Below are 18,246 nucleotides of genomic sequence, written 5' to 3' on the forward strand. Positions count from 1 at the left end.
CAATTCTATTAAAACTTGAATTGAATGGACTCAAATGCAAGAAACCATATAAATGCAATGGTAGGTATGGGTTCAACTAAGCAAATTTCATAGCATCCGTATCCCAGACCCTTTTGGAAACATGTGCAGCTGTATATTATATACTTTAGCCCAACTTCTTCCAAATTTAAAATGAGACATGATTATGGAAATTCTGTGTGGTTAAACAGTAAAACTTCCCCAAGAGAGTGTGTCTAATTTTAAAAGCAAGGGTTGGATAGGAGTGCACCTGAAGCTTGCCACTCCCCAAACACTTTTATTTTAATTGAGGTTGATTCCAGTAAGAGAGCTTGGCTGAGGAGGAAAGCATTTGAGAAGAATAGCTAAGCGAAAATAAGCGTCAGCAAGTTCCGCACATCAACATGTTTGGAAGAGGGGAGCATAAATCAAGTACCAACACATCAAATGTTAATGATTACCAACAATGTGGGACCTTCCATTGGTGTACTCCAGCACATGTAAAATATTTAAAAGCAAACTTTCTAGAGCTTGCTGTGCACACAAGGTGGTCCTTGTATAGCCAATTGTTGGTTGAGAAAAATAATCGATGAGTACCAAATATTAATAATATTAATTATTTAATTAATAATTAATAATATAAAGATGAGAGTGCAAAATATGGTCTGAAGCTCAGCATCAAAAAAACTAAGATCATGGCCACTGGTCCTATTACCTCCTAGCAAATAGAAGAGCAAGAAATGGAGGCAGTGAGAGATTTTACTTTCTTGGGTTCCATGATCACTGCAGATGGTGACAGCAGTCACAAAATTAAAAGACGCCTGCTTCTTGAGAGAAAAGCAATGACAAACCTAGACAGCATCTTAAAAAGCCGAGACACCACCTTGCCGACAAAGGTCTGTATAGTTAAAGCTATGGTTTTCCCAGTAGTGATGTATGGAAGTGAGAGCTGGACCATAAAGAAAGCTGATCGCCGAAGAACTGATGCTTTTGAATTATGGTGCTGGAGGAGACTCTTGAGAGTCCCATGGACTGCAAGAAGATCAAACCTATCCAGTCTGAAGGAAATCAGCCCTGAGTGCTCACTGGAAGGACAGATCCTGAAGCTGAGGCTCCAATACTTTGGCCACCTCATGAGAACAGAAGACTCCTTGGAAAAGACCCTGGTGCTGGGAAAGATGGAGGGCACAAGGAGAAGGGGACAACAGAGGACGAGATGGTTGGACAGTGTTTGTTCTCGAAGCTACCAACAGGAGTCTGACCAAACTGGAGGAGGCAGTGGAAGACAGGAGTGTCTGGCGTGCTCTTGTCCACGGGGTCACTAAGAGTCGGACACGACTAAACAACTAATCAACAACTACAACCAAATATTTGTGAATAAATATTGATTTGCTAAATGTATGAAAGGTTTGCTCTGGTGGGCAAGTTTCTCCACTAGTGACACTTGTCATTTTCTTTCATGTCATCCCAATTTAGTGAGGGCTCTAGGAAGTTTCCAGTATTTAGCTGCCTTCATTCTTGCATCTACAAGGAGAAAAAATGTCAATTCCTTGCGTTAACAGGAAATGCAAGATGCACCATAAGAGAAAATAGCATGTGAAGCAAAGACTAAGAAATCTATCCTGGATGAAGGCATGACTCAAAGGGGCTGTGCACTCCTCAGCACTATTTGCATTTCCTGTCTTCAGACATTAGATGGTGATCTAGTCCACCTACCTATCTCATGGATTGACACCCATGGAAGTGGCCTAATCACAATCATGACAATTGTGAATGACACAACTTATCTGGCATGCATTACTAAGGCATGGACACACTGGGCTGACCTGGGTTCACCTAGCTGTATCGGCTCAGGTAGAAAGACAGGTTGGAGGATCAAGAGGACAGTGGCAGTAGAGTTGCCATCCTCCACAGGAGTTCCATCTTCCTTGCCAGAAAGCCAGTTTGCTTAGGTACTAGCTTTGAAAAGTTGTTAATGCTAAAAGGAGAGATAGAGAGACAGAGATGGAATGGTGATTCTGCTGGTGTAACGTCCATCCTTCTGCATTGTGTGACCTTGTAAAGGTGATCACAGATGTGGTGTTGCGAGTGCCCCCAGATTGTAGTTCTGGGGAACTTCAATATTTATTCTGTGGTTGCCATAGTAGGGCCAGCTCAGGATTTCATGAAGCCATGACAGCCATTGGTCTGTCTCAATACATCATGAGGCATACCCTTGCTGTGTTTTTTTTGCCACAGAGGGGGATAGTTGTTTTCCAGCTGCAGGGGGAGTTAACAGATTACTTTCTAGTCAAACGTGGACAGGAAGTGACTGTTCGCCTTGCAGAGGTAGAGGAATAGTTTGTTATGCTCTGGTGGAAAACTTGTGGAATCTGACATTGCTGGTGCTCCTGTTGAAGCTATGGTCTCACTAGAATGGTGAGATGAAAAGAGCCATGACAGCTCCACGGCACCCTCTCCAGTGGTGTGAAGTCCAAAGTTCAGTGGTTTTCTGTGGAACTTTGAACTACAAAGCAGTTGGATGACAGATGGAGTGCAAGACTCACAGCAAGGTCAACCAAACACAGTAAAGAGAACATAATTGAATCTACCATGTGACAGTGATGGCAGCAAAGTTGGCTCACTTCGCTACCAATATTGTGTCATTGAGCAACTGTCCAGCAGCTTAAAAAAAATTATTGAGTTTTCAAGAATAACTAAATACATAAGCATAGGAAACAATCTGTTTAATAAAGTAGGCAGATACAATTGCCTTACACTGTCATACTTCCCTCACTCAGCAAACATACACAGAACTACCATAACAAGTACACTAACTGAAACAAAACTCTCTCTCTCTCTCTCTCTCTCTCTCCTAACCAACTGACCCTTGGGGTTCCAAATGTCATGAGTATAAGGATGTCCCATTACTCCTCAGCAGGTCAGCAGAACTTTCAAGAGCTGTGAGGGAGCTGCTAACTTTTGAGTCACAGCCAAGAGCTATCACAAACCTGATGCCTGCTGTGACAAATTTGCAAGGCATTTTGAGGATAAGACATGATTTCAAAACTACATGTAGTGCAGGTTCTAATGAGATGTCAAGAACAAGCATCTGATAATGTTCTGTGTGAAGCCACTGGATTTGGTCAGCCAGAGATTTGGAACCTGGTGCCATCAAAATGCAGGTGACCACCCAGCTCTACTTTTCTATTCTATCTGAACCAGGTGAAGTTGTATCAATTCTAAATTGCTTTCTGGAAACAGTACTAATGACCAACAAACTGAAGTGCAATCGTGAAAAGAGGGTAGCATTATTGGTCAGCAGTGTCTGTGTCCACGAATTTGGTGTGCATCCTGCTCTAGATGGTACGGCAGTTCCTCTGGAGCAGGCCCATGGTCTGGGGGTATTCTTTGATTCAGAAAGTTTCATCCCTAATATCACCATCATGTTGATAACATTCATTTAATCATTAATCATATCTACATTATACTTATTCCATAAAAAGGTTTATGGCCACCCAAAGGTTTATGGCCATGTTCATGTTGTATATCCAATGATTCTGTACATCAACCAGTCATAGTTTAGTTAGTAAACCTTATCTCCATTTATCATCACATTTTTAAAATTTTCAGACCAGGTTCTAAAGAGCTGCCTTAGCTATGTCCAAAGGCTTGCATGCAAAAATCTTTCCCCACCTCCTCAGTGCCATTAGAAAAAACCACTGGACTGCATTTGAAACGTCTATCAGTTTCCAAAACAGTTTTGCCATGCAGCTTAGAGGGAAACTGCTGTTCAAGACATAATAGTCCCTCTTGGATGGGGGGGGGGAGTTGGTGGAGGGATTCTAGCATTAACCTACAGCAACTATTCTCCTTTTTGATTAATCTACAATCCATCCTATTTTGCTGAATACAATCTTGTACAATGCACCCTTAGAGAATCTAGAATTCATATTGCATACATGAGTGTTCAAAACAGTAGTGCACCTATACCAAGTTTATAAGAACTTAAAAAGTATGTTAGTTTTCTTACCTGTGCCACCATATTTGTCTGCCATGTTGATATCAATGTCCAATTTTAAATTCAGCATTGTCTGGATGACATCGTTGCTGCCTTTCCCAGCAGCCCACATAAAAGATGTTCTTCCCTCAAGATCTGAATCATCTTTCACAGAAGGATGCTTCAAAAATGCTTCCACGGTTTCCTAGACCACAAATCTTCTCTGAATAAGGATGGTATTGAAATGAAAATAATATATGGCTCTAGGGTTCACAAATCAAACTATTGTCACATCATAGCAAATATTTTTTGCTTAAGCAAGAAAACTTCATTCTTCCTTTCAAGGAAACATCACAAGTTTCACAACGGGTTGGAAATATTGCCATTAAAAGAGCATTGGGGGATTCTGAGTCCTCAACACTATTTAAGCCTATTAGGCTTCACTCCTTTTTAAACAAAAAAACAAAAAACAACCTTAATTGTTTAGTATTCCTAATAAAGTGAATAAGTGGGTTGCCTCTCTTTCTTAATTTTTAAAAAGACTACCAAGCCTTTTAAATAATTTGTTAGGCTTCCATTATTGTATTTCACTGCTGAGTATGCAATTCATACAAGTGTATAATACAGCCTCCATGATGACAAATGTATCCACAGCATTTGTACTTCATCCTGTTTATTGAATTTAGATAATTTTCACAAGTTTCTCAAACTTTATTTTTAAAGCTCTCTGAGGACTGGTTCGCACAATATTGTTCTGTACATGAAAAAGCATCCTCAGCTATACACTTAGGTGGACAAATGTACCACATAAACCACGTGATGGGAACTGCTACCAGCCATCTCCATAATCACCGTGTACACATTTATGTTTGTCTGCAGGATACGTGCCTGAGAAGGGTCAGGACTGTTCACATGTACAAGTAAAATATTGTGTGAATAGATTCCGAGATGTTTCATTTTGTTGCACTGTATGGCAAGCAACAAACCCTCCCTTGTTAATATGCAATGAAGTCATCATGTTTTACTGAAAGACAGTTGGACTGTACCCCTGGTAAGCTATGCCTTGATGGGAGAAGATGCAGATAAACTTCTCTCCCTTCTCTTATCTCTTTCTCTCTCTTTTTCCAAAGACCAATTCCTGTCCTGGATATTACTTCCCTGGCACACAAAGTAGATGTGCATACAAACTTCTTGGCTTTTGACATATGTTCACAATACTGCTGGCTTCCTTCCCTGCCAAAAGGCAACAGAACAAACTCTTAAGGCTATACAAGCCCTTAATCAAAAAGGTAAAAAGCGTTATTTAAGCTGAGCCAAAGTTTCATGCTTCCCACACTGTATCCGATACACCAAACCTTCTCTTTAATCATGGAGTAAAAGAACTACTCTACTTCATGAGAAAATGCATTTTCTCCCTCAGGCTCTCAGCAATACCAGATGGTTGATCCTTTTCTTAATCAGACCTTGACAGTTTTAGGGTGGATACCAAAACATGATATATTTCATGATGTATATTTATTCCTCAGTTCCTCCCAATCCAGGGCCAGCCTGCCCCTGAGACAGAGGGGAGCAGCCTGCCTCAGGCGGTAGAATCCTGTGGGGAGGGGTGGGGCAGTGCCCTGGCGGGCAACTTAACGGACTTGGGTTCATTCATTTCAGTGGGTCTTTTCTGAGCAACTGTAATTAGCTGGCTTAGTTGGAATTTGACAATAGCTTTTTATTTCAAAAAGTTAGCACCTGGAAAGCAGGATTGCTATCTTTTGTTGTAAACATTTATTCCACTTTGCTTACGGAAAACGGGTTTCCATACTGTTTCAAAGACATGACAAACCTTGTTTGATCAAAGGTAACAATGTGACAAAAGAAGTGTGTGCACACCATAAGAATATAAACATCGCCCAAATCTCCGTTTTCTTAAAAATGTTCTTTTATCCACTGCCAACAGACCTTAGTATGAAAGTGTTTTCACCAGAAGTCAGGCCAATTAGTGACAGGACTTGAAAAAGAACAATTGGTGTTACCTGACGTGGAGATTTGGGAGTGGGATGCTGGAGCCAAAGGGGTGATGCAGGCAGGAGCAAAGCTTTGCGGAAAATAGGCTTGTTCCCCTCAGTTTTTCAGATTTGCCATACAGCAAGAATAGACCGAGTCCTGAAATAATAAAATTCCCTGCCTATTTCTCTCCCTCTCTCTGCTCAAGGAAGTGAAAGAAAGTGTTAGGTATCTGTGAGTAAGGAAAATAAAGAAATGACAGGCCATAACCCTCCATCCGAGCAGGGGCCCATTGGTTCCAGCATCCCACTCCCAAATCTCCACTTCAGGTAAGACCAATTGTTCTATTTGTATTGTGGGATGCTGGAACCAATGGGGTGAGACATACCATAGCAAGTCACTGCCACTCAAGTCTTTTGTCTGTGATGTCACGGAGTTGGGCGTCCCCCTCATGGGGAACCAGATTCTGAGAAGATTTAGTACCCGTCTATCTAGAGACGGGGTTTTAATACAGGCCATGAACTCAGGGTATAAGGCAGTGGTTCTCAACCTTGGGACGCCAGATGTTTTTGGCCTACAACTCCCATCAACCATAGCTAGCAAGACTAGTGGTCAGGGATGATGGGAGTTGTAGTCCAACAACATCTGGCGTCCCAAGGTTGAGAAAGGCTGGTCTAAGGAATATAACTTGCCTGCCAAGATAGTATTCTTTTTAGAACTCATAGAAGCGTCAAGCTCAGCCTTGGTTACAGCCTTCAAAACAGAAGGAGCTAGCATAAAATTGGAAGAGGAGTGACTGTCAGTTAACAAAGACACATCACTCTCTGGCTTGGAAGATGTAGCCTTATCTGATTGAGAAGTTAACTCAAGAGCATGCATTATTTTGCGCTGCAGAATGGGGCTGCTGGCCTCTTGAAGTAGCCTCACAGTTATGGGTTCCTCATGGGCTGAACCCTCACTCCAATCATCCTCCATTTCCATATCTAACTGAAAGAGATAGGCACACACAGAGAGAAAGGGAAACTCAATACACTTAATTCCGTTGCCACCCTGTGAACCAGGAGGAGGAAAAATAGGAAGGCTCACAATCCCTCTCCGTTTGTCACTCCATGAACCAGAAGAGGAATGGAAGAAGCAATGCAGCTGTCCCTTAAAGGGCTAACTAAAACTATTCAGGCCGTTTAAATGTGGGGAGTGGATGAACTCAACCACTATGTTCTCAGTTGCCACAGCAGGGAACTGGGAGGCTGTAGAATACTACTGCCGAGCCACTTGCCTCTTGCCACTCACTACTGTGCCGTTTGAAAGAAATGCAATTGGAGAGGACTGAGGTGGGGTGGGGGGATAATCAGGCAGGAAGGAACTGCTTCGCCTGATGCTGAGGTGACAACTGAAGAAATTGCCCAAAGTCACTTGCGCGCAACAAGCATCCAGCACACTCTCAAAGACACCAGCCATACAAGAAGTTTGTAGAAAATAAAGACAGGCGACCCTAGCAATGGAGGTGACTGAATTAGAAATGGAGGTGGTGCATGGGAAGCTAGACTGCACCCTGCAAGCGGCGGCCAAAACAGCGGTAGCCAAAGACACAGGAATGGAAAAAAGTGCCTCAGCTGCAGTCAGAAGCCAGGGGCAGAAAAACTAGGTTTTAATGGAAAAAATAATGAAATAAACAAAATAAATAAGTAAATCCAACAGAGGAGAGCTGAGGAGAACGTTCTGCTGCGTCAGGCAGGAGAAAAAAACTGAGAGGAATGAGCCCATTTCCCACAAAGCTTTGCTCCTGCCAGCGTCACCCCACTGGCTCCAGCATCCCACGATACAAATCAGAGATATTTCAACATAACCTGTTTGTTTCACGTACAGCAAAGTTACTCTGTGCTGCATAGTGTAAAGGTGTTGCCCCTTGACTGTCAGATGGGATGGTCCCAAACTTGTTTCTTTCTAAAAGAAGGTGGACAATCTGCGCATGACCTAAAAGAGAGAGCAGAATACATATTACTTAGCTCACTATGTGTGTTCCAGATTTCTTCCCTCATCCTATGAGGATGTTGTTATCTCTGTTTCCACCAGCGCATGGGCATCAGTGCAGGGACCTATCTGTTTTAGCAGGGACGTCCAACTCCCTAGAGACTGCAATCTACTCCTGGGGGGTGGGGGGACACAGCAGTGATCTACCCAAAAGTTGTTGAGCTTTTTTTAGTGAGGAAAGCAAATCGTACTGACGCTTTTGGGGGGGGGTATGCCATAAATCGCTAAACGTGTAGTAATCCCACCAGCAGTAACTCCACTATAACTGGGAAAGACCTATTAACTGGAGAGCCGCTGCCAGCCAATGTGTGTCGACAATACTGAGGAAGCTGGACCAATAGTCAGAGTTAGGATAAAGCAGCTTTTATGTTCCTGTTTCCCCCTCTTTCACACCAGTCTAACTCCTTCAATGTTTATGTCAGGGAGCAAGCTCCAATTTAGGAAATTCGAATTCCACAAAATTGATACATATGCCCAAGAAGAAATTTAGTCATTCAGTATTTACCCAGTAAAGCTGCCCAGTGCAAGGGAGTTCGAAATAAATTATCGTAGGAGGTGACATTGCAACCTTCATAGGAGGTCAACAGATCAGCAACAGCTACATTCCCATCAGCAACTGCAAAGTGAAGGGGAGTTCGTCCTTCATAGTCTTGCCAGTTCAGCAGAGATTCAGTTGGAGCAGCGTCCTAGTTGCAAAAATGCCAGGTAGAGAAGGTGCGATTAGCAATAAGAGACGGTAGCAGCTAAGAGAGGATGGTTTTACAATTAAGAAGTTACATTAAAGCTGCATGCATTCAAGACATTTAAACCCAAAATTATGTTAGGATTTGATTAAGTCAGAGGGAGGTGCTTGCTGGCCAGACTTCAATTTGACTTGGGGTGGGAGGGATGGTAAATGGGCTTAAAGAAGGCACCTTGCCCAGGGCTCTCTCAAATCTAGCAGCACCAGTGTGAATCCATGTTAATAAGTGAAGTTGGGAGGCATTCAAAAGGACGTTAGAGTGTCTCTTGTGACAGAGACAACCCTTTTGACTGTGAGCCCTAAAACGATTCCAAGTATTCTTTGTGGTGCCTACATACAACTGCCACTAAAAAAAAGGTACAGCAGATCAGATATGTATTTATTTGAAAAGAAAGCCTTACCAAAATGCACTTAACAGTATGAACTGCACTGGCATCCTTGTGGTTAGCAGCCCAATGAAGTGGAATTTTGCCTTCAATATCCGGGATTCCAATATTAGAATCATGTTTGATCAGAAGTTTCACATGCTCTGGATTATTGTAATAGGCACTCCAGTGAAGAGCAGTTTGCTGGGGGTAATTAGAAGAGATGAACAGTAAAAGGAAATAAACATTCTACTTTTGTGAACTTCAGAAACCATGTACCAGTAATATGAACAATTTACAAATTATGGAGACTGAGGACGGTTGAAAGTGAGGGAATGCTCATTTATCAGAGGCCCTGGGTTTACTTCTGTTTAGTCTCTGGATGTGAACAACTGCATAGCAATGATCTCAAGTATGCTGTACATAAAACACAGATGGGAGTTGAGGATTCATTCCAAGCATACAACGACATGAGAAAGAGGAATACAAAACGATATCCACTATGCATTACTTGGTACAATGAAAAAGGGAGTTGATTCAAAGTGACAATCCTGAATCAGTAGTCTGAGGGAGTGAGTTGAAAACTGATGGCTAACTGATGGGAAACTGAAATGCTGATCCTACATGGAAGTGAATGCTAAGTCTCTACCCTTCACAGCATGTGCAGCTGATTCGGGGGGGGGGGGGCACAAGTACCAGTTCCCTGGCAGTAAAGAAAGTTCCAATGTTTGTTCTGGTCAGATGACACAGAGACCACTAAGAGGAGCTAGAGGTTTACAGAGACAGTAAAAGTTACAAGTCTGATTTTACCTTGTTTTTGTCTTGTGTATCTACTTCTCCTGGTGCCATGTATTTAAGCAACAAAGCCAAGCACTTAGGACTCTTGTGCCGTGTAGCTAAGTGTAACGGAGTGATTTCTTCCAAATCCTTCTTCATCCAGTTTGCTCTACGAGCAAGTAAAAGTTTCATAAACCGATAATTTCCCTAAGCAATGTAACGAGGAAGGGGAAGAATAAAGTTAATTTCAATGAATAAAAAGCATAATGAAACCAACATGTAATAATACTTATTTTTGAAAATCAATCATTAGAGGTAATGGCAATATATAGTTTATAGTTCTGTGGACAAGTGACTAGAATCATAGAATTCTGGAGTTGGAAGGTTACCCTGAGGGTCATCTAGTCCAACCCCCTGCAATGCAGAAATATCAACAAAAGCATCCATGACAGATGGCCATCCTCCAATAATGGAGTCCTCAAGTTTCTGAGGGAGTCTATTCCACTGTCAAACAGCTCTTAGTGTTAGAAAGTTCTTCCTACTGTTTAGTCAGGATCTCTATCCTTGTAACTTGAATCCATTTGTTTGTGTCCTACCCTCTGGAGCAGAAGAAAACAAGCTTGCTCCATATTCCATGTGACAGTCCTTTAGATATTTTAAGATGGCTATCATATATCTCCTCTCAGTCTTCTTATCTCCAGGCTAAAAAGGTAAAGGTAAAGGACCCCTGACAGTTAAGTCCAATAGTGAATGATTCTGGGGTTGCGACGCTCATCTCGCTTTACTGGCCGAGGGAGCTGGCGTACAGCTTCTGGGTCACGTGGCCAGCATGACTAAGCCGCTTCTGGTGAAACCAGAGCAGCACACGGAAACGTCGTTTACCTTCCCGTCAGAGCGGTACCTATTTATCTACTTGCACTTTGACGTGTTTTCTAACTGCTAGGTTGGCAGGAGCTGGGACCGAGCAACGGGAGCTCACCCCGTCGCGGGGATTTGAACCACCAACCTTCTGATCAGCAAGCCCTAGGCTCAGTGGTTTAGACCACAGCGCCACCCATGTCCCGCCTGTCTCCAGGCTAAACACACCCAACTCCCTCATCCATTTTTCCTAAGGCTTGGCCTCCACACTCTTGATCATCTTGGTCGCCTTCCTCTGTGTACATTCCAGCCTGTCAATATCCTTCTTAAATTATGGTGCCCATAATTGGATACAGTACTCCAGGCGTGGTCTGACCAAGGCAGAATAGAGTGGCACTGTTACTTCCCTTGATCTGGACACTATACTTCTGTTGATGGAGCCTAGAATAGCATTAGCTTTTTTTTTGCTGCTGCATCACACCGTGGACTCATGTTCAGCTTATGGTCTACTAAGACCCCCTAGATCCTTTTCATATGTACTACAGGCAACCCCAAGTCAAAGTAGTAGGTTGTCAGTACTTTCCCCTAATCAGCCAGGATGTAGAGTAACACAGTTTTTAGATTATTGCTAGTTTTTGAACAAGTTATCTGTCAACTTGTTGAAAAACTTCTGATAGTTTTGTCCTGAGTTAGTGTTGAATGGCTTGCACAATGTTTACATTTTATCCATTGAAAAAGGTGGGGGGGTTAAGCCACTTCATTGGCTAGAGATAAGAGTTTTAAACCTTCCCCACATCAGTAATTTCTTAAGATTTTTCTTATTGATGGGGAGTTCATTTATTCAGATAAAAATTCATAACCATAGACACAACAGTGAATGTTACAGGTAGGTAGCCGTGTTGGTCTGCCATAGTCAAAACAAAATAAAATAAAATAAAATCCTTCCAGTAGCACCTTAGAGACCAACTAAATTTGTTCTTGGTATGAGCTTTCGTGTGCATGCACACTTCTTCAGATACTGTATTTTTTATTTTTTGTTTTGTTTTGACAACAGTGAATGTTAACTATCATTTAGTAGGACGTGCTTCCAGTACCATCTTACTCTGGGATATACTTTTAAGAGACTTGATGCTGAATAGAGAAAAGTAAGCAACTACAGTCATACTTCGGGTTACGGCCGCTTCAGGTTGCGCATTTTCGGGTTGTGTACCGTGCCGAACCTGGAAGTACTGGAACGGGTTACTTCCAGGTTTCAGTGCTCGTGCAGAAGCGCTGAATCACAACCCACACATGTGCAGACGCCGCGCTGTGGGTTGCGAACGCGCCTCCCGCTAGGATCGCGTTCACACCCCAAGCGTCCACTGTACTAGTGTTTCTCCCCACAGATAGCACAATTTCAGAAAGCCTTCGGGCAGGGGTGCCAGCCAAGCAGTACTCAAAATAGAAGAAGGTTTTGCAAAATATATACTGCATCTTGAGAAAGTACTCCAGAGGAAATTATTTGAATTGGGAAGACTTACCCAGAAATACTTTACCACATGTTAAATCTAAGAAACCATCTGGTGGTAATTAGATTTATTAACCATATATGTGTTCTCCTGAAAATGTTCTATTGAGAGGGATAATACTTGCTTTGAAATTAAATCTCGCTACAGGAATTTGGATAAATTGAATAAATATTCCCAGAATGAAGCAATTTTCTGAATTAAAGATGAAATGATAAATTCTGTAATTAATTAAAATATTTTAAAGCAAAGAAACTCTTTTCTAATGTCATTACTAAAATCAAACCATAAAACATTAACTTGATAGATGCAAATTCATTATCATGTAAATTAAGAGATGTTCTATGCTTTATGTTACTATTATTATTATTATTATTTGCGCAACTTTCCAAAATTATGGAGCCTCATCAAAACAAAATGTTTCCATACTTTGAAATACGAGTTTTCTTGTTGAATATTTTTGTTAAGAAAATGACAGATAAATAAATAGATGGACAATATAAAGAGAAAAAGTGGAATTAAAAATCAAATCTGTCTATCAGTTCTTCCTTCAAGGAGAATCATGCAGTGAGATTATAATAGGATATTATCTTAAACAGGGGACTGGAATTATTTTACCCTTCAAGTCAAAAGGGATCTATTTGAGGGAGGGTGACCCTTCAGCTAGAGAACTGTCAGTGTTGCTTTGGGGGAGAATGTGAGTTTCCATAGATATTGAACAAGGATTGTAGATTTATATGTGGAAGTATTCCCACTGATTTCAGTTTAACTTTTGAATAAGCATGATAGGAATTACAAAATTAATTTACTGATTTTTAAATACACTCAGTGGAATTAATAAAATAGTAATTATATATTTAACAATAATGGAAAGAATAGGAAAGAAGACTGAATTGTTCTTGTTTAGTCTGATATAACAATTTGGGAATTATCTAAGTAGCAAAGTAATTAAGTGCCTAAGTAACTAAATGTAGATATATTTCCAAAATATTATCTATACTAATAATATGATATAGAAGATCTACACTGGCTCCCAGTACGTTTCTGAGCACAATTCAAAGTGTTGGTGCTGACCTTTAAAGTCCTAAATGGCCTCAGCCCAGTATACCTGAAGAAGCGTCTCCACCCCCATCATCCAGCCCAGACACTGAGGTCCAGCTCCAAGGGCCTTCTCAGTAGTGGCACCCGCTGTGGAATGCCCTCCCATCAGATGTCAAGGAAATAAACAACTACCTGACTTTTATAAGACATCTGAAGGCAGCCCTATTTAGGGAAGTTTTTAGTATTTGATGTTTTATCATGTTTTGAGAGCTGCCCAGAGTGGCTGGGGAAACCCAGCCAGATGGGTAGGGTATAAATAAATTATTATGATGATGATTGTTAAAATGGAGCAGGACCTGGGAGTCCAAGATACAAATCCCCATGCATTCATTAAGTTTAATGGGTGACATTGGGTGAGTCACAAGCAGGGTCGAAGGGAAGGGGGGAAACCATATACCAGTACATCACCTTCAGCTCCCTGGAGCAAAAGTGGGGTATAAATGCAATAATAATACCCTGTTTCTCCTAAAATAAGACATAGCCATAAAATAAGCCATAGCAGGATTTCTATGCATTTGCGAAATATAAGCCATTCCCCAAAAATAAGCCATACCCCGAAAATAAGCCATAGTGACGCGGCACCTCCCATTAAAACAGCCTGGAGAGGCGTGGCTATGCAGCGTACCGATGCGACGCGGTTAAAATAAGACATCCCCTGAAAATAAGCCATACTGTGTTTTGTTAAGCGGAAAAAAATATAAGACAGTGTCTTATTTTAGGAGAAACACGGTAAATGAACATACCAAGCCTCAAACAGACTATCAATCTGGGTAGCCAGAGCCTCCGAAACTGGAGTTTGAGACAGCTTCTCCTCCTGGCAAATTCCTCTGGGAAACCTGCTCCAGTTACAACAGGGTCCTCATGTTCCCCAGGGCGTGACTACAGCCACTCTAAGGTGTTTGTTGTATAGGATGGATTTCCACTGACACGTGGAAATCCACATGTCATGTGTGAATGCATCGATAGAGATGATAGTGCTTCCAATGAAAATCCCATATTGGAAAGCCATCTAATTCAATGGGCATCTGCTTGAAAATGTGTATAACCAACAACTGTTGACTTAGGACAGAGTCACACATTACTACAAATGTTTTCTGGTTTCATTTGCACAGTACAACCCTCGCCCTTCACACACAGAAACAAATGCTACAGGATAAATGTTTGGTCATTTTTGGTGATCAGTTTATTTCAAAGAAATTATTTTTCAAATCCGTATACTGCTGTTCTGGCGCAGATATTGGTGCTTACTTCTGAATACAACTGAAAACTTACCCTGTACTTACTAATTGATAGCATATTATTGATGTGGTTGTTCCTGAAAATGATCTCATTTGCACATCTTTATGCTTAGAGTTTAGTGAAAGCCACAGCGCAGGTCACTGAAGGTACATGTTTAAATCCACTACAAACTACCGGTAAGTATGTTTAGAAGTGAGTGACAAGTTGCCAGCATCTTCTCTGTTACTGTGGGATTTTATGAGGCCAGTGCTTTTTCCCTTGACAGAACTGGTATAACAATCACTATGGCTTTTTATAAGGCTGATAGAATATAGGACCTTATAAACTAAATCAGTGATGTCACATGTCAATTTAATAGTGAATATGATTGAATTAGTAGATAACTAGCAGAATTATAAAGCACCTTCTTTAACATAAATTGCTGCTTAGTGAAAACATTCCATCTGTGGCTAATCCTTTTCAAGTCCATGATGGCAACAGCACCACCCATCTTAACAGTGGACCTAAATCTTAAGAAAAGTGCCCTTTTGGCAATGTCACCTTCACCATCCAGGACACCAAAGACAGAACTCTCAGCATACAAAAGAAAACTCAGCTGAAAGGCAATTTTATTAGTCACTTTCCAAGTTTAAAGAGTTTGTCCGTCTGGCAAAGCAACCTAGGCAGCACAACAGCCAAGAACATCTGCGACTTGGAAGCCATTCTGGTGATCAACTGTGGTTTCACTGAAAGCAAGGCAGCATGTTTAGCTGCTCCATGGCTGAAATGTTACAACATTTCTTCGACAAATGCCCACTGAAACCTTAGCTTTGTTCAGTTAGTTTCCATAGGAATAAGCTGAACTATCAAGTGGTGCACAGTGAAAGGGTACATGTACAAGCACAGTAAAAATGAGGGGAAAGAGGCGACTTCTCAGTGTACTTTTCCTCTTTAAACTAAACCTTTGACTTTTGAGCTCACTGAGCACAACTGATGCAAACTTTCCTTGGCTCTCCCTGTTGTTCAAAAGCCTGTGCTGAAATTTATTGGAAACAATTGACTGCTTTCAGTTCAATTCTCTAGAATACTGTAATGCAATTTTTTTTTAATTTCCAAGTCATTTTAGGTGCTGTTAGTAGTGATTTTAGTAGGTTTCCTCCACTGCTCTTTTAGATCAGTTTAGGCAGAAGCTTCTAAAAACAATTAATTTTGCATGAATTTAAGACACAAGATAAAACACACAACCACTTACACACAAACACTTACAGTAGCTTCTATTGAAATCTGATTCAGAATTATTTCAAGCTATTATCATACGTGGGTTTATTACAAGGCAGACCCAAAGAGAGGGACAACTCAAGACCATTTTGTTGCAGTAGTAAATACACATCATGTTGCCAATTTTTTGCTATGGTGATTGCTTCTGAGCTTATCACTCAATATCACTGGGCTCAACATATATACAGTCGTACCTCGTGTTGCATTCGCTGCGGGTTGCAAACGGCGTGGGTTACAAACGCATCCAACCTGGAAGTACCAGAATGGGTTACTTCCGGGTTAGGCGGTTTGCGCATGCGCAGATGCGTCAAATGACGTCACGCTCATGCGCAGAAGCACCGAATCATGACCCATGCGTGCGCAGAAGCGGCGCTGTGGGTTGCGGACTGCTCATGATGCCAACGGGGCTCTGGAACGGATCCAGTTTGCATCCAAAGGTACCACTGTACTGGAGGTTTTCCAAGCAGTAGTGATCTTTATACACTTTGGAGCACTGACAATACTTGTCCCTATGCCAAAAGAATTAGCTTATATATAGCTTAGTGATTTAGGTAGCTATGTGGTAAACTAGGAAGATACATTGGAGCACTCATTTCCCAAAAGTGGCTTCTTCCAAGGCATGTAAGTCTACAAATGTTTTTCCTGTGGCCCCTGTGACCTACAGTTCTCATGATAGAAGCAGCTTATTTAGTGGAGTGTGGTGTGATGTGATGTGTATTGGAGTGGCTAAGTGGAGTGCCAATGTAAGTCTTGATCAATGTGGATAGAAAAGAATTAGATACTTTCTTCCTCATGGTAGAGAAGTGAATGGAGACAAACAGTAGCGGTTTCTTTAATGACCTGAGCGTGGGAGATGTAGATGTAAATCCTCTTTGATGTCCAAGCCCATTTCATAGAGTGGGGTGGTTTGGAGGCAAAGGTAAGATCATTTATTAAGCCATACAGAAGACCTAGCGGATAAAGATTAAGTCTGGATGAAAAATTACTTAAACACTGTGGAAAATGCAATGGGTGTCTTCGACAGAGAGATCACTGCATTCTGAGACCTTCTGTGTGCTAGAGATGGCTGCTAGGAAAACCACTTCTAAAGAAAGAATCTGTAGTGAAGCCAATATGAGGGGTTTAAAATGAGACTTTTGTAGTGCTAGGAGAACTTTGTGGAGATTCCAGAATGGGAATCTGTGGATTATAGGTGTATTCAGAAGAGATGTTTGTTGCAAAAATAGCTTAAGTAAAAGCTGTCTCCTGATGGGGCAGATGCCCAGTTTTGACAGAGCTAGTAAACTGTCAAAACAAAATAAAATTAAAAATTCATTCCAGTAGCACATTAGAGACCAACTAAGTTTGTTCTTGGTATGAGCATACATACTTCTTCAGATCAGCTGATAGGTGTGGAAAACCTGTTGACGACTGTTAATGACTTTAACAATTGCAGTCATTAACAGTCCTCAACAGGTTTTCCACACCTATCAGCTGATCACCCATTCCCACCACCCTTCTGAGTAATACCCCTCCCCACTCCCTCACTATATTTAAGGGTCTGGTGACTTCTGTTTCAGTGTATCTGAAGAAGTGTGCATGCACACGAAAGCTCATACCAAGAACAAACTTAGTTGGTCTCTAAGGTGCTACTGGAAGGAATTGGTTATTTTATTTTGTTTTGACTATGGCAGACCAACACGGCTACCTACCTGTAACTAGTAAACTGTATAAGCCAATAAAAATATGTTCCCAGTTGTGTTATTTTAGCATGCAGCCAGAAAGTCTTTCTACCGATATTCAAGTACCAAGAGCTAGCTCAGTTTTAGCTAAGGGACTGTCAGAGGAATTCATCTCCAAGAGGAGGATTGCATGCAACAGGATCAAAGAAATAACAGGAGTAGTTGTAGCACTACTGGCTCTGAAACCTTTCAAGTAAACACAACGTCTCTAACAAGATAATCTATATTTCAGACATGCACAGGTACAGGGTAGCACTATAAACTATCAAAAGGAGATTCAAAATTTTTACAAGACAATGACTCAATAGTGATATACTATATTTCAGAAGTGTAGCTCTTGGTAACGGTAGTGGCTTAGAGGACTCCCAGAAGAATGTGAATAGAGAAAACAGGCAGGTTTCATTTTTACTGATATAATATTTTGGACAAGGGAATTAAGCCACTGACATAAGACTTTTAAAATTAATTTTCATGAATTAGGAGGGCCCTTAAAAACTAATGTTTTAAGATGTCATTACTTTAGAACATTATTGTCCATTGGTTATATAATCTGTAGGGAACCTACTGCAATTACATTAACTAAGGAAGTTCCCTGAATGCAGGGCAAGGCTACATGCTGCCAATAAGCAAGTTAAGCAAGTGGAAATTCAGAAGACATCTCCAAGTGAGAAACACGGAGGGT

The 18,246-nt window shown here is 41.2% G+C and overlaps 1 protein-coding gene across 4 annotated transcripts in view; it reads right to left on the reverse strand.

Moving 5' to 3' along the window:
• Positions 1–18,246, reverse strand: part of INVS (inversin) — a 60,530-nt gene that overhangs the window by 20,886 nt on the left and 21,398 nt on the right. For 3 of the 4 annotated variants that reach the window (XM_033169539.1, XM_033169540.1, XM_033169541.1), the window contains 5 exons: positions 9,917–10,090; positions 9,143–9,310; positions 8,505–8,685; positions 7,833–7,942; positions 4,010–4,181 (listed from right to left, as the gene is read on the reverse strand). In XM_033169539.1, the coding sequence (XP_033025430.1) occupies positions 4,010–4,181; positions 7,833–7,942; positions 8,505–8,685; positions 9,143–9,310; positions 9,917–10,090 (805 nt within the window). The remainder of the gene's footprint in view (positions 1–4,009; positions 4,182–7,832; positions 7,943–8,504; positions 8,686–9,142; positions 9,311–9,916; positions 10,091–18,246) is intronic. The other variant, XM_033169542.1, reaches the window with a different exon arrangement.

Source organism: Lacerta agilis, chromosome 14, assembly GCF_009819535.1.
Source record: "Lacerta agilis isolate rLacAgi1 chromosome 14, rLacAgi1.pri, whole genome shotgun sequence".
Lineage (NCBI taxonomy): Eukaryota > Metazoa > Chordata > Lepidosauria > Squamata > Lacertidae > Lacerta > Lacerta agilis.